Here is a 20,814-nt window from a genome sequence, read left to right on the forward strand (position 1 = left end):
TGGAATGCAAAGGAATTTACTCCGCGAGACCAGTACGTAACGTACAACTTCCAGAAGCGCTTGGATCTAACGTAGACGGAAGTATTGACCGGTCAGCAGCCGAGATAAGCAAGAGACGTTTAAAGTATTGGCGAAAAAGAAGCAGGGAAGAGACTGATACTGCCGGATCCATTAAAGCATAGGCAGGGGTACTAGGTAGATAGATAAGACTAAAGAGATGCATGCCAGAATGTTAGAAGGGAAAAGCATTCATGGCATACTTGAGTAAATCAAGCAGGCTGAGTGGCATTTGTAGCCTCCCCGTTTCAAAGAGGGTGCCAGTAAATCATCATGCTCATTACCATAGTTTCTCTTAGGCCTCAACGCGTTCGAAGCAATCTCGAAAACTCCACAAGGTTATTCGTAGTACTCTGTCATCGAAGTGGCCCGAAACTAAGCGAAATTCGTTTGCGCAGTCATTTTACGAGGAAAGTGAATTCTACAAACGCAACGCCTGATCCCGTTCGAAGCGGGCGGCCGAGATCACCGCCATGTTTTACGTGAAGTACGTAAACCGCGTTAAAAGATGGTAATGTAAAATATGAGAAATGGCGTGGTTACTCTAAACGCTGCGAGTCGCTAAGCGTTCTACGCCGGCGCATTTTGACCCCGCTTTTCCGCTAAGCTCGCTATTAAGCTAAACACGGTAAACTAAATCTGTCTACTGCCGCTCTTTCTCGCTTAAAGGGACACTATAAAGAAGCAGTAAATTGGTTTGTACTTTAGGGTGATTAATTGGACTTTACAAACAATGTTTTAGCTCATTTTGCGCTTGGAGGTTGATTACTATAAGTGAAAATAGTGGCCAAGCTTCAATTTTCTTTGAATTTCGCTTCTAAGCCTCAGTGATGGTACGTTAGTGTGACATCATGCATTTTCCAAGTAGTCTTTTGTATTTACGGCCCTTGCAACAGCGCAATAGTTCTGGAACCTTTAAGTCTCTGGCTCCTTTAGAATACGATACAGTCCATATTTACCATTAAAACGTTACCCATATGCCAAACAGACGCCTCCAAAAGCATGGCGCCACGGCGGCCGGGTGCGGAAACTTCAAGGCGGTGTCACCACCTGTCTTTTTCTTTTTTTTTTCGTCTTTTCTGGCAAACCAAGCCACCTGCCACGGTAAGCGTGGCTTTTTCCATTTTAGAAAAGGTTATCTACTAAAACCTAATTTTCTTTCTCTTTAGTAATCTTTCGTGGTGCGTGTAGTTTCCGTTTTAGCATTCGCTTTCTCAAGTTGGTGCTGGCGTCCTCTGTACTGCTAGGTGACTAGAAGTTGCGCTAATAGTCAACTTCTTCTCCACAACCTCGCTGAGCAAACGCCTGCTTGAGCAGCGACAGAAAAATACAGTTTCAAACGCGGAAGAGGCTGCACCTCTCGCCAGGCTTTAAAGCAGCCAGCTTCCTCTGGCTCATTGGCGCGCGTTTTTCGTGCCAGTCGACGCCACGACTTTCTCCGCTGATGCAACGGGGCGCGCTTTCCCGCGCGCCCAGTTGTGGGCCGCCTTTTGGGAATTTGGGAATTTGGGAATGCCTGCCGTTTGGCAGGCATTCCCAAATCATGAACAGCAGGTTGACGTTATCCCTCAAGAGAAAAGTATATAATAGCTGTGTCTTACCAGTACTCACCTACGGGGCAGAAACCTGGAGGCTTACGAAAAGGGTTCTACTCAAATTGAGGAGGACACAACGAGCTATGGAAAGAAGAATGATAGGTGTAACGTTAAGGGATAAGAAAAGAGCAGATTGGGTGAGGCAACAAACGCGGGTAAACGACATCTTAGTTGAAATCAAGAAAAAGAAATGGGCATGGGCAGGACATGTAATGAGGAGGGAAGATAACCGATGGTCATTAAGGGTTACGGACTGGATTCCAAGGGAAGGGAAGCGTAGCAGGGGGCGGCAGAAAGTCAGGTGGGCGGATGAGATTAAGAAGTTTGCAGGGACGGCATGGCCACAATTAGTACGTGACCGGGGTTGTTGGAGAAGTATGGGAGAGGCCTTTGCCCTGCAGTGGGCGTAACCAGGCTGATGATGATGATGATTCATCGTCGAAAGCTCTCGGAAACGCAGTTGTCGTCGTGCGAGAGTTTTGTGGTGTCTGGAGTTTTCTATGTTGTTATTAGTGGTGGCACTGTCTCGAGTTTCTCCGTCGCCTGGGCTGGCTTGCGGGTAGGGTGTCGAACCGAAATTATTTTTGGCTTTGGTTCGGGTTGCGGTTCACGCTTTTTGGTTCTGTTCATGTTAATGTCCAGGAAAAAAAAAGCTATAACAGCTCGTACCGCGTCACGTTCCGTCCTAGTGTTTCGTTCCCCTATGACGTGTATGAGGGCAATCATTCGTCTTGTACTCGGCTGCAGAGGCGCCCTCTATGCGGAGTGACGTTGACAGCGACCGGACGACCGAGAGGAGAGCGCCCTTCTCGCCAGAGGAAGGCTCGATCAACAGCCGGGCATCTACGGCGCCCGCTTCGCCACGGGCCCTCTCGGCTGATCAGGTGAAAAATGCCAGGGCATCGGGCACTGTTAACTCAATATGTTAGGTGGCGCGGCGCTCATTGAAGAACCAAATTTACTCGGGCATTACAACATATTTTTTGGTCATTAGGAGGAATCATTAGCAAGAAGCTTTTGCTCCTGTTTGCAGTTTCGACATTGAAATATATGTTATCAGGGTAAATTTTCTCCTTAGAGAATCGTTCAGCTGATTTAAATGAAATATGTTGGACTGCATAAAAAAGAAAGGGAAATATATCTATTGTGTTAAGTAGAATATTGGTTTGCGCCCTGGAAGCTTTATGAATATATATGAGTTTGATGAAAGGAAGAGGCTGCAGCAGAACGATCACACATACATATCTCCAAAAAGAAACATCGCAATTCTGGTAAATGTATTTGTTGGATTAATTAAATACGACAAATGCCGCGTATTTGTTTGCAGGATACTTGAAATAGTTACTGTGTTTAGAGGATTCTTGAAAAAACGTTGTTCATAAGTTATTTATATAGTTCAGAGTGGTGCCAATTAAATAACGTTTATGCGCGTAAAGTTTTGCAATAGACACAGTCTGTACAGAATTGTATACACTGCGTAATATTGTTTTGTAATATCGTTTTCCTAGCTGATCAGATATGTAAACCTGATGCCCAGATTCTTCTTCATGTTTATATCCTTGCCATTTGTACCATATGGTTACGTAAGAAGACGCAGACGAAAAGCTATGTACAAGTATATTTACAAGAAAATACGCTGGGCTTGGCCAAGAGGCAACAGCCCGCGCTCGCTTCTAATCGTCGTCGTCGTCTTCTTACAGCTCGGCTCTTCGTCATTGGAAATACTATCCCGTAGCAATATGGACAATAACAACCTCAATAAAGTAAACTTGTTTTCTAGTATGCTTAATTTTTTTTTTCGAAGTGCAACAAACTTGCATAGTTTGTTGCATAGTTTGTTAGGCCAGGGATGCTGAGTAACAATGGTTGCTGTTTCCATACATTTAGATAGGAATTCCCCGTGTAAACATCGATCAGTGATCGGACCGTTCCCCCTTTTTTTCCAGGAGGAGGACATATTTCGCTTGTCGGATCTCTTCTTGGCGGGCTCCCGAGCTCAATCGTCACCAAGGGAGCCTTCCCGGCTTGCATCGCGAGACGGTTCGACCACGGCAGTTAGTCCTGGCCTGAACGAGGTAAGGTAAAAGAACAGTCTATGCTAAATCGAGCCGTCAGTGCTGGTGGCACCTTCAGGAGTGCACTTTGGTGCCTTCAAGAGGGCCTTCAAGAGTGGGCGCTGATGAATCCAATGGTTCCTGTGTGCGTTGAAAAGAAAACTTCGCACGCCTGAGCCAACAAACAGACACATTGTTCCCAAAAGGTGCCACGTAGAGACAACGAACATTCCACAGAAAAGCTATAGTGCAGTGGTTTTCGTTACTGGTCTCGTCCATGACCGATGGTGGCGCTGCGGAGTGTACTCCCCTAAAGTCAGCTAGGGGTCTCGATTTTGTCGTCTGCTAGGTTTCAGTCAGAATTGCTTCATTTTCTTTTGTTTGCTTTTTGTTCTATATTTTTTGCTGTTGGTCTTTATAAATATCAACATCCGGAGGCCAATAAAAGCTACATTCTTGTGTGCCTTCCAGGAGACGAAAGTTGTTGCGATCAATGACACAATCACGTGACTAACTCGTACAGCAACGCGCCGAATGACTAGAGTCTACGCAGATTTCGATATTACGAGACTGTTCGGGCTCCTGTAGAGCGCGAGTTTGCACAAACCTCTCTGTGTTTTTTTTAATGAATGTGTGCAAGAGAGGATAGCAGCATGGGTGATACAGGCTATTCTTATCTATTAGGCAGACAGTACGTCTTAAATATGGGCTGGCTAAAGCAAACACACAAGATAGAATGTCAACATAAAATGTAAATAAATACACTAAAGCGGTAACGCTGGTTTCAGACAAAGTTCGAACTAGTACGTCCGAACACACAATATTCGCACAGCAATTGATGTCATGAAGTATTAAAGAGCAGTGCGGGAAGCCCACCAAGGAAGCGCCTGTGTTGCTCCTTGAAATGTTCGACATGGAACGAGAGCGTCAAAAAAAATGTGAATTGGCTACGTATCAAAATTAAGAAAGAAACGAACATGAAATAAAATTGAGAGCTACGGAAGCAAACTTCAGAAAATATTCATTGCAATACACTTGAAGCAGCAAACCAGCAATAAAGAAGTCACAGTTCCACACGGAAGGCGAAGCATTGCATGATAATGATAGAGAAGTATTAGACAACTGCACAAAGTAAGGATCGTAGTTGTATTGGCCGTATAAAATTCAGCAATGTTCACGTTCACCTGTGGCGTCAGGCACGCCAGGTGAACATGAACTGATAGGTGGGACACGATGACCGCAAGCACTCGCTGTCACAGCGCTAGCGTGATGAATAGGACAGGCCGAGGGTAGTGAACGCCTTGTGCTGCCTCTCGCTTCGATGTTTCTCCGAAACTTGATATTACGCGACCTCCAGCGCTGGTCGCGCGGGAAGACAGCGCACATCACGCCACCAGTCATCTCGTCTAGCCCAGACTTTGCACTCGCCGCAAACTAACCCCAAGATAGAGTGCGCTTACGCACTGAGCAGCTTTGATAGCCATGCGTAGCGACGGCCGGGATGGAAAAGGAGACGCGCGCTTACGTGCCTCCCCTAGCGCGCGTTTGATCACGTGACATCCAAACCTGGGTGCGCGGAAAGACGGCGCGCATCAAGTCACCGTCTTCCTCAGCTCACCCTCGCCCACTCTATCTTGCACGCGCAGCATACGGCGAGCGCGGCTCTATATTATCGTGCTTGGACTTTACATGCAACCTCACGGTGAGGGTGGAAATGCGTTTAGAGTATCCCTGAAAAAGTTATCACAACTAAAAGAGGAGACCGCATGTATAGTTCAATAAGAAGGGCAAAGTTTAATATCGTAAAATGCATCGATGAGTCAAGCAGCGACGATCAGTCCACAGGCTTGACAATGCGCAACTCGGCCATGGGCACCCGCGTATTGCTTCACCCCTGGCCGACATGCAAGAGAGTGAAGGGCAGTCCTTGGTCCTTACCACCTGTCACGCCTTTTCAATCCTGCTAGGGCATTATCATGTGTCCGAGAATTGACTTTACTGTTACTCCTGTCCGCGAAGCCTTAATTTTCGAATCACTGCTTCGCTCATTGTGCACTTTATGCTTCAACATAATTTTTTTATATCCGTGCTAAATTAATAGCATTCTTATTTACATTGCGCCTACTCCTGTAGGAACCATGATAAAACCTACAATAAATTGAATTTATTTGTTTCAATGAACTAATAATTTACTTATTTATGTCTTTTTGTTTATTTGTCCATTCCTTACGCAGGCGCTGGACTTGTCCAGTGGCAACGAGGGAAATATAGCGCGATCTTCGTCGACTGAGCCATCCACGGTACTCTACATGGATGCGGGTGAGTGAATCATGAACTTCTAGAAAGGCGTGACTGTCTTTAGCATGATGTACATGATCCGCCATGGTTGCTTAGTGGCTATGGTGTTGGGCTGCTGAGCACAAGGTCGTGCCGTCGAATCGATGGGGGCGAAAGCACCAGTGTACGTAGACTTAGGTGCACGTTAAAGAACCCCGGGTGGTCAAAATTTCCGGACTCGACCCCTACGGTGTGTATCATAATCAGGTCGTGATTTTGGCATGTAAAACTCCATAATTTAATTTCTTTAAATAATGCACATAGACAATCATTATATGTCACATGACGATTGGACGACCAACCATTGTTTACAGACCAGATTAGATGTTGGAACAACGGCGTCACCTTTCATCGGTGCACAAGACTATATTACTTCTTGTTGCATTGTGTTTTTTCTCTCTCGTCTTTCCTTCTTTCCAACTGCCGTTATCCGCCCTCCCCATGAGCAGGCTAGCAGGCCGAAAACTTGCATCTAGTTTACCTTCCGAATGTCAATTCTTTATCTTCCTTGTGCACACATGTGTTCGGGAAACCATCTCTTTTTCTTTGTCATCCATCTATTTCCTACTTCCTCTTTCACATTTTTACGAACACTGCGTAACCGGAGACAACATACAAGCAAAATGAAGATGACGGCAAGCTCAGATTTCCTGCTGCCTTTATTCATTATCAAACCCATATTCTTATGCATCCTCGAGTGTTGACATCACGCATAAATAAACACGATTCAGTCATCCAGAAAAAGCAAGACAACGAAGAAACGAAGCAATTGAAAAAAAAAATCGAAATAAAATATGGATGACATTGCCGGCTCCAAGAATGCAACGTACTGAACACGTATTGTACTTGAATACGGAGTACTTGAATACCTAATTCACAGCAAAAGCCGCAAGTATTCCACGCACACTGAAGCTTGGCTCTACGATACGCGTATCCTGCCCCTTAGTTTTCGGTACATCAAAAAAAAAAAAAAATAGCCGCAGTTACGCCTAATAGGCAAAGCACCGATTGCGATACCGAATTAGTGGATGGAAAGTTGTACGAAGTAAGGATAGTAGTTTCAGCGTACGCATAAACTTGTAAACATTCGCTTACTAAATCAATTATGATTGATTGAATATATAAGCGTGACTGAACGAGGACGTAGGAAGAAACATACAGAAAGAGACAGCGCTTTCTTTGCTTGTCTGCTTCTTTCTACGTCCTTGTTCGGTCGCGCTTACACATTCTATCATGGATTCGAACCAACTAGACCGCTAACGTTCTTTAACTCAATTAACCAGCACGGTGTCACGCACGTACATGTAAACATGAACACATCTCGCTCGATGAGAGCGTAAACTGGCTGCAAAAATTCTGGAGTGAGGAATCGCGGCAGCCGCAAACGAATTGATGTTCATGCATCTCTCGCTTCAACGCGAATGAAACGTCGAAAGCACAGCGCATACGAAGCTGTCGGCACTACGCGCAGTCTGCAAATATCGCAGATCCCTTTGAAGATTAGGCCCCCGTGGGCCCGCCCTTCGGTCACGTGGCAGGTCGCTTTCAAGACACACGAGCGCCGGCAACGCGTCCCTGCGGCGTCCGCCAAAGGCGTCTACTACGGCGTCCGCGATTCGCGTGGCCAACGCCGTAGTTCACGCCGCGGTTGTTTCCACTCTGTGCGGAGCGGCGGACGAGGAGGAGAACAAGGCACCCTAGCAGCCACCGGAGAAGAGCGTCCCTCCTCCCTCGCCTGCCCTTCCCGCCTCGCGCGCGACAGGAGAGGGCACACATCCGGGCCGCGTTCATCGCTTGCGCACGCTAGATTGGACCACGTTCGCCGGCTCACCCTCACAAGCTTTCACTCACGCGTACAGCATACGGCGCACGGCGACATTTTTATCGTCCTTGAAATTTATGCGGAACGTCACGGAGACGGCGAGGGCAGAAATGCGCCTGGAGTGTCTATATAACTGCTACAGCAATAAAAATAGTTGAGCTCTGCAGGCCACGTGTTAAGAGTTCCAGAATGGGTGCTATGGGAAGCGAAGCACTGTGCAAAGTGGCGGAAAATAGACTCGGCGATGAAACGAAGAAAGTTAAGGACCCAAGTTGAAATGAACTAGTGAAAGGTAGGGATCATTGGAGATCGCTGAGAAAGGCCTTCGTTCAGCAGTGGACATAAAAATGTTGGCAGATGATTAACCTTGACACTTCAAGCTTTCGCTCCGCGTCCCGCATAGAGCAGCCTCCATTCCGAGTGAATATTAGATCTGTGTCGTTTTTTATGTCTACTATGGGAAGTAGGGAAAGCTTTTGAGCGTTTCATATACCACTGCCAACGCGCTGAAAATGAGGATTTAGCCATTTTAATCTAATTCCCACTCAGCACGCACACTTCAAGATATACCTGCATATCGCGCTATGAAGAACTGTCAAAACGGGCATATAAAGTTTTTTAGCGTTTCTAGTCGCATTACCAGTTTCGCTGTAATACATTAACATTCGTGACATCACACTGACGTACTCGCGCCGGGGTGTCAGAGCAAAATTATAAAAAGAAACATGGAAATTTGATCGTTTTAACTTGGAATAATCAACCTGTTCACCCGAGATTAGCCGGAACATACCCTTAAAATAATGGTTTATTAGTCCAAACTGATGCTTGTCTTTAATGTACCCCTTTAATCTTCAGACTGACGCGTGAACAGCGGCGAACAAAGAGGACGAGGAAGGGGAAGGAGAGGATGGATATCGCATACACTCGACTAAGAGCCGCACTCATGTAAGGGCTGCACCCCAACTTGGCAGCCCAAAATTTGAAGGAAAACATTTTGAAATAATGCATTCAAAGGTTGAGGAGAGAGTCAAAGCCTCTGTGCATGCTCTTCGGTTGTGGGCGCGTGGCATGTGTGGTTTCCGGACATCGTCGTGAAAACCTTTGGCGTCCCAGTCGTATCTAACGCCACGGAGGGCACTGAGTTCGTCTGTAACGACTAGGGGGCTACTGATAGGAATCTGAGCAGCGGTGACAGCGACAGTAGTGAGGACCACAGATGGGCACCGGCTACGTGGAGAGCTACGTGTGAACAAATAATAAGCGTTATAAAAGCAATAGTTATCGCTCGTTTTTGTACAAGGGAATCATGTGTATTACACATGGTCAGAAAAATTAGATCGGAATGGCGCACCCCATGTAAGGGCCGCACCTCGTCAAGATTGCAAAGTGCGGCTCTCACAATGTAAGTAAGAAACAGAAAAGTGGTGAGGGTGGAGGAACCTGTACAAGTATATGCAACATACACTAGCATATACAATGACGGCACAAGTCTTCAATAGTTCGCAAGTGAACATTTTCGTGTATACGGGCAGCCGCTCGCGCTGTCTCCACGGCCCCATATGAAATCCCGAGTTAAAGAGAGACAGAAGACGAAGCCTATTTCAGCTCCATCCGTAAATTATCTTTTAACAGTGATATCGAAAAGTCGCAATTCCGCGCGATAGGTGAATCATTGGTAGTGGTAGCAACGCATTAGATAACCACACTAGGTAAGTTTCGCACTTCTATCAGCCGTATAAAGTGCAGTAAGCATGCGGCTACCAATCAAATTCACGAGCACTGTGTAGTGCGCGCACAGGCAAAGATGAATAGATCTCACTCGATGACCGCAAACGCTCGCTGTTGCAACACTGGCATGAAGAACGCTTGCCTCGAGGAGCGAACACTTGTTCGTGCTGCCCGTCGCTTCAACGCGTCTCCGAAACTTGAGATTACGGGACATTCAACACTATACGCGTACGACAATACAGCCCACATGAAGCGTTCACTCATCTCGGCTCGCCCAACTTTGCACCCGCCGCGTACTATCTCCAAGATGAAGCGCATGGGCCGCGTATGCGCTCCGCAGCACAGACAGCCCGGCGCAGCTACGTCCAGGCTAGAGGACGTGACACCTTCTGTAGCTGATCCTCCCCCCCCCCCCCCCCGCCCTTGCACACAACTATTGAGCGCTGGGGAAGACGGCGCGCGTCAAGCCACCATCCTTTCCGGCTCACCTTCGCAAGTTGTCGTCCCTCACACCCACAGAATATGGCGCAAGGGGCGCGATATCATCTGATCATAGTTGGTTTTCATGCGTATCATCACGGCAGCGCCAAGGGCGGTAATTCACCTCAAGTGTCCATATGAGTGCTATTGCAGTAAAATCACTGATACCGTTAGAAAAGGCTCAGTAAATCAGAAAAGCAGAAAAAACGAAAAAAGAAAGCTAAGCCGCCTTCCAGTTCCCGCAGAAGCTCACCGTGATGTCATAAATTTTGATTGCGTGAATGTTTTGTGCGTAAAATGGCATTACATTGCAGTGTAAAGTAGCCTAAGGCTCAACTTATTAGGATTAAAGAACTCATTGCTGAGCCACAGCCACCCAAATACGGAAAAGTAGCTTAAAATTTGTGACGTCACAGTGACGCAGCGAGACTGGGGCTTAAAACAATTAAATTAAGCGGTTTTACGGGCAAAAACAACGATCTCATTATGAGGCACGCCGTAGTGGAGGACTCTGGAAATTTGAACCACCTGGGGTTCTTTAATGTGCACCTAAATCTAAGTACCGAGACTGGGGCTGCGGCTCGAAAAAATAAAGAAACTAGAACAACGACGAAACTTCCATTTTTAAATTAAATTTATCTTCTATTAAGCAACTGAGCATGTGTTGGTGGGCTAGTTGGTTAAGCATGATTACAAAGACGGCGCCGAATAAAACTACACACGAAGAAGAACACGAGACAGCACGTAGGCGCCTACGTGCTGTCTTGTGTTCTTCTTCGTGTGTTGTTTTATTCGGCGCCGTCTTTGTAATTCTATTAAGCAACCTATTGCGGCGAAATCAACCAAAGCAGAGATCAGATATTATCAGTCTAAACTTATTAGGTGCTGCTGCTTGGTGCCCACTTAGGCAGCCGGAACGTCAGTCCATGTTTACGCAAGAACTAGAAGTTTCCGATGGTTATCTGCCGCACACTGGGCCTGCTCGCTGAGTCAGGACAGCGTTGATTACAACGGCCATTCGGCGAAACTACGAGCCTAGGCTCTCTTCAGGGCAGCGTCAATGGTCATGCTGTTGTTCCTTTTAACGCATCTGGAAATTGTTCGACTTGAGAAAAGAACTTTTAGCTAACTAGTTTGTGTACCAGATTGACGTTCATGTCTTCTACGCCTCGAGAGACGAAACCGACTATGTGAGCGCGGAGACAAGACAAACAATAGTAAAGCTGTATCAATTGTACTTGCGTCACATTCTAAGCATGTGGGGTGTTCTCGCTGGACTGTGGCTTTAATCTTCGATTAGTGCCTTGCCATTTTGTTGGCCCCTGCTTGCTAAGTGATGTCCTTTGTCAAATATGCCAAATATGTGCATTGCATAATTGCACAGTTGTCGCTGTAGTTTCAATAAATGAATGAATGAATCACAAAAAAGTACCACGAAAAGGAAGTCACCTGTGAAGAGATGTTTCCGAGACTCGTGCCACCAAAAACACTCAGTTTTCAAAACTTCGAAATGATAAGCCTTCTATATTGCTTCTATGTCCCGACCCTGGCGTGTATATCTGTTTTCGTGTTGTGAATTTGATTTGATTGCCTGGGCAGATCAATACTTGCGAAACTGTTTGTACATCTGTTTGCATATGGAGCTATCACATGAGTATAAACTTGAATATGATACTTGAAACATTTTAGATAATTATGAGAGTTATTCATCAGGGACGCTCCTCGAATACCGCATTTTTTGACTGAATCGACTATAAATAGATAGCGACTTTGACCTGTGGAATCGAATACCGAACACTCCCAAATATTTCTTCATAAAAAGTAAGAACAGGAAAAACACACAAAGAAACCGATCATTATAAATGAATCTAAACATTGTAACGTTGCTGGAACCATAATTTCCTTTTCTAAATTGAGAAAGAGAATGTGTAGGCTGCCTAATGCGAGACATAATCGCTGGCAGCTATTGTGCATAAGTGACCTCCTCCTTGTGTTCGTTAAGGGCTGCGCAACAACGGTCCTACTAATCCAGGATGATTCAACCGAGTCTCCATTTGCATCAACATTTCTTCCTGTAGACTGGAAGAACTTGTGGTAGTACTGGTAGTAGTACTTTCGTTTTAGTACTTGTAGTACTAAAACGAAAGGAATATTAGGAAACTTTGAATAGCAAATTATCTTATGTAATACAACTCGAATAAGAACTATTCGATTTATAGTAGAAATTTTGAGTACACGGACATCCGTATTGCTTGTAATACTGTTCATCAAATAGCTTTTCTTTTTTGTTAATGCATAAACGTATGGACGTTTAGCTGCATTGTTGTAAGGTCATCACGTGAAACTTCCTTTATTTTCGCCTTTCTGCTACAGAGTTTCCGCCTTTACCTTGTTTGATAGACACTGGAGCATTTTTAAACCAGGGTGCACCTTATCTTGCTTTCCGTAGCTACTGGCCAAAATAAAGCATTGATTGACTGATTGATTGATTGAATGATTAACTGACTGACTGATCGATTGATTGATTGAATGATCAACTGACTGACTGACTGACTGACTGACTGACTGACTGACTGACTGACTGACTGACTGACTGACTGACTGACTGACTGACTGACTGACTGACTGACTGACCAATTGATTGGGCCTTGCGCAGGCTCGTCGGCTGACGAAGGCGACGAGCATAGCGATCTCGAAGAGGACCCGCGGACTCCCTCGGCAGAGACGCCGCGCACTGAGAACGCGAACCACAGCTTGTCCAGCCTCTCAGCGACGCTGTCCAAGGCGATGCCCATTCCGTCCTCGGGACCACCGAGGTCTCTCGGCCACGGCGGGTACGCTACCACGCACTCCGGAAGGGACCACGTTCGATCGGGCCGCCCGAGGCGCTCGACTTCCCTGGACCGACCGTCAATGCCTGGGGACATTTACGAACTCAAAAAGAGGCTCAGGCAGAATGTGGGGCCTGTCGCTATGCCCGGCAGGGAATCGGTACAAGACAGGTCGCAGGCCCGCGACGCGGGCACAGACGTTTAGCGCATGCTCGCTCGCAGCTAGGGGTACGTCTTGCGAAGCGTTTTCATTTGCGATCGCTTTTTTACTGCGAACAGTAGCTACGAGGCAGAAAATATGAGCTCACCGTGCTCATTAAGCCGCCACTCTCAGTATCGGGGACGGCACAGCGTCATTATGCGACTCAACGTGTCTACCGGCATCGGCTGGCGTTGCGTTTGTCTGCGTGAACGCGGAGCGAGGTGACTAGTCGAAAAGCCGATGGGTGAGTATGCCGGATCTTGGCGCCAGGGTTTTTATGAGCTCCAGCAGATAGCGTTAGCCGCGTTTATATGAATACGAAGGTAGCGTATATCACATCGCAGACCGACGCAGTAATACCGAGCGACGACGTTTATATGCCGCTTCGTTCGAAACAAGCCAGAACCAGTTTTTCGGCGAGTGTGATTCGCTGTTGAGTGGAGGAGAACACACACCGAGCGCCTTCTCACTTTTTTCTCTCTCTCCATCAATGCGACCCACCAGCGATGAACCGCCGCGGGAGCCGACCCACGTGCCTCGAAGATACACTCTGCTGGCGCATTAACGCGATGCGCTTCCAAAGCGCCTTAACGCTGTTTACATTGTTGCGATGTGCTGGAAATGCAATGCGATGCGCCATTTGTCGCATACATGTGAACGCTGCTGTTGTGTAAGTCGGCGTCGACGCGTACGAAGGTGACCCGCTGGATAAGCCAGGTCTCTCTACCGGCGCGGACATATTGCATGTCCTGCCAGCTCATTCTCTGACCTGACAGTTTCAGGCCTGGGCGGTACGTCTTAGTGTCTCGCTCCGCGTCGGCGCCGGTGCAAACGTTGAATGTGGGTTGGCCTCGGGGCAACCGACCTGGGATGACACCGAAGACCGTGGGTTTTCGCGCTCAGCGTTCTAACCTCTATGACACAGCCACGTTGCACAAACGCGCCCACAAGCGCAAATGGCTTTCCTTCGGGCTCATGTAATGCAAGGTGAGTGCGATATTCTGTGATCCATTATTGTGAGCGCACAGCATGAAGGCGAATCCAGAACGTAGACAGTCTAGCATGTCTACGTCCTCGTTTTGCGTGTTCGCTGCATACGCACGATAATGGATCATCATTGCGCCATATCAGATAGCTAGTCAGGGACTCGGTGCGTGAAACGGTGGGGAACGTCCGCTATGACACGTTCTTCCTTCGCCGAGTGGCCTTCGAAATGCACTTTTGTAAGCCGTCCCCGTGGCTTCGAGCTGGCTATGAGTGAGAGGTTCGTGAAGTTACTACGCGAAAGGAAGAAAGCAAGATGAATGCGCCATGACAAAATTTGAATTCAGTAAAAGTTACCTCATTAGACGCCTGGCGACTAGAGGGCGTCGTGCATGTTTCGCTTATGAATCGATGACATTGAGGACATCATGCGATTTCATCTTCCAGTGTGCGCTTTTCCGTTTCCGCCGCAACTAGCCGCCTGCTGTTGATATGATTGGCTGGCGCAGCGGAGAATGTTTCAAGGCCGGCCAGTCAACGCTTTGGACCCTGTTACTGGCAAGTAGACTCGTTAAAGGAAGTCCTTAGAGCGTTGAAGGGTAAAAAGGACGGCGGCGAGACAAACGGATGACGCTACGTTCACACTACGCAGGGGCCTGACGCGCAGTTACTGTTCAGTTGAAATTGAATGGTTCCGTATTATGCGGTAAGCTTCTGAGCATTGTCTAGAAGTGCGGCTGACAACATAGTTCTATGTGTTATAGTGGAAGGCGGAGGTGTCCACTCGGTCTTATGGGAGTTTCTAAACGTACAGTAGAATCTCGAACTTATAGCTGTTGTTCGCAGTAATTCAGTTAAAAAAGCCCAGGATTGATGGAATTAGGTGAGCCATTTCGTCGTGGGCTGCTCCGCCGGTTGTCATATCATTCTAAGTCAATTAGGTAGTGGTTTATTATTGTTTTTTTGTCCAGAATTGTTGTTCTCGTGTCAAAATAGTGAGGCTTAATTAGTGTACGCCATCACAGACTTGGGCTCTTCGTATTCCATGACATCATCCACAAGAAGGAAAAGTCTATTAAAATATATTAGGCCCAAATTAACGGCCTAGAAACGATAGGTACTACGTTTAGAGGTAACGACTATTTAGTGTTTTGGAATGTTTAAAGGTTCACAGCAGCTTTCTTCAACAAAAGGGGCAGGAGTTCATTGCTCGGCAGACACTGAATCATTGCCAGTTGAGGGCTCTCATTCTTCATCTCGGCTGGAATTTACACACTGTGGGGACGTTCTAATTGCAAAGTACCGCTACACTTGCGATATACATGGCAAAATTCAATCTATGAAAACCCTCTTCCAGACTCTCAAATTGCTTTTACTACAGGGGAAATTTCAGAAAAGCGTCTGATCTCGATTAGTGACTAAGGGGTGGTCGGTCGCACGCGACTGTCAGATGTGTCGTCAGAAGAAAACGATCCCACACGTACTAACACCGACGTTTAATAGGGACAATACTACTTGGAGCCATAATAATCTGATCAGCGTACGCTCGATGGCATCTACCAATAGTAAAACGCCGTATTAAAATCACGGGGAAGCAGTATTAGTTAATAAGGGGAAGCCGTGCCTCTGGGTCAAGTCCAATTTGCCTATTCGAGTACATGCAACCGAAGAAGTACTCTTACTACAGAACCACCAAACAGTTCTGAATGAAATTTGACAACAAAAGAAAAGGCTAAGTACAAAGGAACTTAAAGGGGCGATAAGAGAAAAAAGAAGCTTGATTGAAGGCCAGAACATTTTTCTCAAGAAATTGCAGAAAATTCATAACGTCAAATGAGTTTAAACTGAAGCACAAAATAAGAAATTCTGATCCCAGTAGCAAAAAGAAATATCGATTTGTCAACTTCATCAGTTAGAGCATCTGAAAAGAACAAATGGGTTACATAAAATTGCATCCTATGTGCAATTATTACTGTGTTGAAAGGGGTACTGCAAAATCTTTACTCAGAAAGCAGTGACATAATAATGTTGGGTGTTAAATCGGTAATGTTTATCTCACATGTTTCAATAGCTGTTGTTTACGGAACTGTGGTAGTTCCAGTTGGTAAGCATGATGCCGAAGTTCCATTGCCTTTTTTCAGATTTTCTTTAACAAGACCATCGACGAAATTACCAATTCACTCGATGCTGTCGGCAGATTTGAACTTACGCCTTCCGGTGCAATAAATCTCACCAAATTTGGCGCAGTGGCTGCCGAGAACAATTTTCTCGCTGCAATGTATTTAGATAGGAGCTCCCGACGCAAAAGCGTCTTCTTAGGCACAGTGCCCGTTACGTTGGTGTAGAACAATCCTCTAGTATTTTTCATGAGACGCAGCGCTCTGTCGATCCCAGGCTCTGCAGATGACCCTACACAATAGTAGCATTCCAGAAAGAACCATTTATTCAGCTGGCTCACAAACTCTGGAAGGGGCTTACATGAGGGGATGGCTTTACTGAACAGAAGCTCCAACAAAAATGTTTGACTAAGAGAAAAAAATAACACGTGTCCCTGAAGCAAAAGAAAGTGCACTGCAATAACTATAGCTATAGATTTCTAGTAAGGCAGAAGTCAATACGAAAGTCTTTTCTTGCGTACTTACGAAATGTTCGTTGTCTTAATACATTTCATTCAGGGTTTCAGAAGAGAGCCTTCCTACTTTCCTTACAGCACAGTTTACTCACTCCTTTCTGAGCTTCCGGGCTTTCAGAGAGTAAAGACTGATAAAAAAACTAAATTGAGAGGCGCGCACTGAATGCGACGAAATATTTTGGAGGCACTGTGGAACATAATGATTTATTGATTGATGGGGTTTGATTTTCCTCAGCAATACAGGCCACGAGGAGTGGTGCAGTGACTGGCTCCGGATTTATGTTGAACAACCTGGCGTTTTTAGACACACCTCCAAAGAACAGCATATGAGCATTTTTGCATACTGTCCAAAGTGGGGTGTGGAATGCAATAAAAAAAAAGCCTGGAACAGTTTCCTCGGTCTCTTCATGTGCGATACACCGTGCAGGTTGTTTTGTGTACAACATTTTAGACTCCACCACCTGCACTCGGTTAGCTCTGTTGCCTCATTGATAACGTAATGATTCTATGCTGAATATTGTAAGTGTATAGAAAACAGGACGCTGCACGGTATTGGAACTACTTCTCCACGTTTTTGCTTCTCTCAGAAATACACATACACACACGTAAATACCTACCGACGCACCAAGTCGCGCGTGCACGGATGTACTCTAGTTTCGCAGCGCCAGCATTCTGCAGTTGCTGCAGTTTCGTATCACATTTGCGAGCACAACTTACCGAAGTTGCTGAAGTTTAGTTCACAATAACGCCGGCGTGCGCGTCGTGCGCGGTGGCGACACTATGTAAAATTGTCAGTTTGTGACCGACGCGTTCCGCCATATCAGTTACAGATGGCACCACACTGTGGTCGCAGCGAAATCGAGAACTTTGTGTGGCGTCGGCGCCGACGAAGGGAACATCCACTTTATTGTGAATAAAAGAGACAGGTGATGCTCGCAAATGTGACAATAAAGTGAAGCGACTGCAAGATGATACTTATTGCAAAATTTGAGCGGGAATCAGCCAGTGGTGTAGCCGGAAACGTCAAGTACACGGTCACACTCTTAATTACGCAACGTTGAGTACGCACGAGACTTTTTGGTTTTCGCTGGTATAGTTTCTCCCTGAATTGTGCAGAGTTCTGGCGAGTTTCTTTTGGCGTGGGCGTGAAAAGCGCCTCTGCGAATATGTTGGTGAGGGAAGGATGGTGGCGGTACCCTGAAACGAACACCAGATTGCGCACGGCTTGAAACTGCGCCAAACGCAAAAGCGATTGTTCTCAAAATTCAAAGCGCCGCAGTTTTACGTTGTTCTCCACGTAGCGCAGGCTCTCACAGCGGAGTTTTGCTGGTTTAACACGCGTCTCCGAGCACCAGTTGTAGTACTGGTCGCATAGTTTTCTGGGCAAACCAGCACGGCCTTCACTTAACAAAACAACGTTCACGGTGTGTGTGTATCGTTACACCACGAGGTAGTCCCGACTCCACACGTCCAATAGCTCTAGCATGGGCTTGTAGAGGATCTCGTAGACGTGGAAGCCGAGCACGAAGTCCAGGTGGGAGAAGTTGGGGTCGGGCACTACGTAGTCGTAGACCAGCACGTGCCGGAGGTTGGCACGGAGAGCGGCTACGTCTTCGGGAGGCGCCAGGTAGTCGGCCAGGCTGGAGAACATGGCCACAGGAACCCTGACGTTTGACAAGTCGTATGTTGGTGGGACGGGCTGCGGCGAAAGAAGAGAGCAATATTTCCCGGTTGTGTGTATAAGATGCTCAAGGCGACTGTGTGTACAACGGCGAGTCATTGAATCCGCGAAAAAGGCAGCAACTGCACCAAAATGATGCAGAGCAAGGACACCCGCAATCAAACACGCTTGGTGAACACGTGAAAAAGCCCGGACAGGCGATAAATTGGGACGCGACTGATATCGTTGCCAGCGAGCCTAATTTATGTCTAGAAGCCTTCACTTGGCATGACGCGTCATATACCGTCCTAAGCCTTAATACATGACTTCACATTCGTTCGTCTTTAGTTGTTTGCAGTTGAGACGAAACTTTTCATGTTGTTGAAGCGATGAACTGATCTCGATTTAGTGTTATTGCGGGTAAGTGTTGGTAAAATTTATAGGAGGGCGATATTGAGACAAACCCGGGCTCTTCTGCGTTCGAAGAAAAAAATTAAACAAATTCTGCAAGCCCTAAAGGAACATAATAAGGTACAGACATAAAACGCGACCAACGTTCACTTCACAGGAAAAGAAGAAAGAAAATGGCAGTGTAATAAAACATTTGAGGAGGGTTATCTGAAATTTAGTCATCCCTCCCAAAAACGGCCGAAGCACAAGATGCGGTTTCTGCTGTAAGTGAGCAAGTAGCGGCACTCTCCCGAAAGATCGATGGCGATCGAAGATTGAATGGCAAGACAGGCTGACACCGTTTCACAACTTGTACGCGTCACTTCATCACATGATCACATCCTCTGTATATTTAATCACTTGTTAGAAAAAATAAACCGGTTGTTAGTTTGCGTTCGTATCGTGTACTTCCTTTTGTCCTTCGTCCTGGTTGCGCTGCCCACCTCTAGGAATATGTTCGGTCACAAACTCGCCAAGATTGCTGTGTTAATCTAGAAAATCGCCAGCGGCGAAAAAATTCGATCGTGTTCTGCCTTCCCGAAAAACTGGATCAATCAGCGCATGACCTGTTAGAAACTCTGAACAAGAAACGTTTCTCTGTAATTGGGGCAAGTCCATGCAGTGTAGAACGCAGGCGTCGTCTTGGAAAAAAGCGACAAAATTCCAGGCCACTAGTATTTTGACTATAGAGTTTAAAGGAAAAGAGCCAGATATTGCGGAATAGTTGGACGTTGAAAGCAACAGGTATATCATTCAGTGGAGATTTTGCCAGAAGGTTGCTTTACTGTCGAAAGCGTGTTTGGGAGAACGCAAAAGATGATAAAAAAATTTGGAGGACGCTTAAGCTTCGCCTTTGGGAGTGGAACGCAATAGCATTCAAAGATCATGACTGCTTCTTAGGCTATCCGACAAATGGAGCGTAGGTAACCGTAATGTTTAGCGGGAAACCCTGGCCGCGAACGCTATTCATGAAGGCGGGCTTTCTGGTAAAAACGCGGCCTTTTGCGTGGGTTGCGATGCGGTGGAGGCGAGCGCCATCTGGATGGTTTGCTTCAAGGAACCGGGCCAGCCGCTCCGTAGTCACCAAGATACTCGCGTGCCAGCGCGCGCAAATGGCGGACGCCGTGGCCAGTCTATGAATGGTAGAAACGCTGGAAAACTGATTTCTTTGAGTTTTTGCGAAACAGAATTAAGTTTTCTTGTACAGGCAAATTAAAATCCGACGCTATCATGGCTGTAGATTGTGTGCAAGTCGTACTTTACGATTTTTCTACGTATTTTCGCCTGGAAATTTCAATTAGGGCAGTAACTTTCTTCCGCTACATGGAGGGCCTGGTTATGGGTGGTTCGAAAATATTTTCGCCGAAACAACGTCCGAAGGTGGACGCCGACGCCCACGCCGGATTTTCTGCCATACGGGGCCCTTAACGTTATTGCGTTAGAAATGGTGTTTAACGATAAGAAAAAGATAAAAAGGTTTCAAAATATTGTACACCCACTTGACAAAAGTATGTTCCGCGGCAAAAAAAAATATTGACCGAACGAATTCGTGTGTCTCGCGAAAAATTATTCACTGAAGCGTCGTACGAAGCACATGCGTGCGAAGCAAAATACTAGTAAAGGAAGCGAGAAACATGACAACGTCACGATGCCCTCTATGGCATTCAAGGCTGAATTAGCTTATGCAAGACAGCGATATATGAATGAGTAGCTAACGAGCTTTATTAAACAGCACCGCAGAAATTTTGCCAATATCTGTCGGCTCGAAAATGTAGCAATCTGTATTTAACACGCTAGCATTGCGCTGTTACATATAGTTTCCAGACTGCCTCCATGTTTATAGATTATTTAGAATCAGTGTTTACAAAGATGATGGCATCATACCGGAAACCACCCCTGCCGTCCTGCCTTGCCAATAGGCGATATTGTGATAAACCAAAAAGGTATTTTCAACGTACTTCTAAATCACGTTGACAAAAGCT

At 46.3% G+C, this 20,814-nt stretch overlaps 2 protein-coding genes across 2 annotated transcripts in view; one reads left to right on the forward strand and one right to left on the reverse strand.

Moving 5' to 3' along the window:
• LOC142564042 (bestrophin-4-like) overlaps window positions 1–19,228 on the forward strand; it is a 98,519-nt gene extending 79,291 nt beyond the window's left edge. Inside the window, exons 13-16 of the mRNA XM_075674859.1 lie at window positions 2,400–2,536; window positions 3,599–3,727; window positions 5,941–6,025; window positions 12,730–19,228. Of these exons, the coding sequence (XP_075530974.1) occupies window positions 2,400–2,536; window positions 3,599–3,727; window positions 5,941–6,025; window positions 12,730–13,109 (731 nt within the window). The 3' untranslated portion in view covers window positions 13,110–19,228. The remainder of the gene's footprint in view (window positions 1–2,399; window positions 2,537–3,598; window positions 3,728–5,940; window positions 6,026–12,729) is intronic.
• The window catches only part of LOC142563429 (lipase member K-like), a 53,662-nt gene continuing 51,004 nt past the window's right edge, over window positions 18,157–20,814 (reverse strand). The window contains exon 6 of the mRNA XM_075673983.1: window positions 18,157–18,421. Coding sequence (XP_075530098.1) covers window positions 18,161–18,421 — 261 coding nt within the window. The 3' untranslated portion in view covers window positions 18,157–18,160. The remainder of the gene's footprint in view (window positions 18,422–20,814) is intronic.

Source organism: Dermacentor variabilis, chromosome 11 (assembly GCF_050947875.1).
Source record: "Dermacentor variabilis isolate Ectoservices chromosome 11, ASM5094787v1, whole genome shotgun sequence".
Lineage (NCBI taxonomy): Eukaryota > Metazoa > Arthropoda > Arachnida > Ixodida > Ixodidae > Dermacentor > Dermacentor variabilis.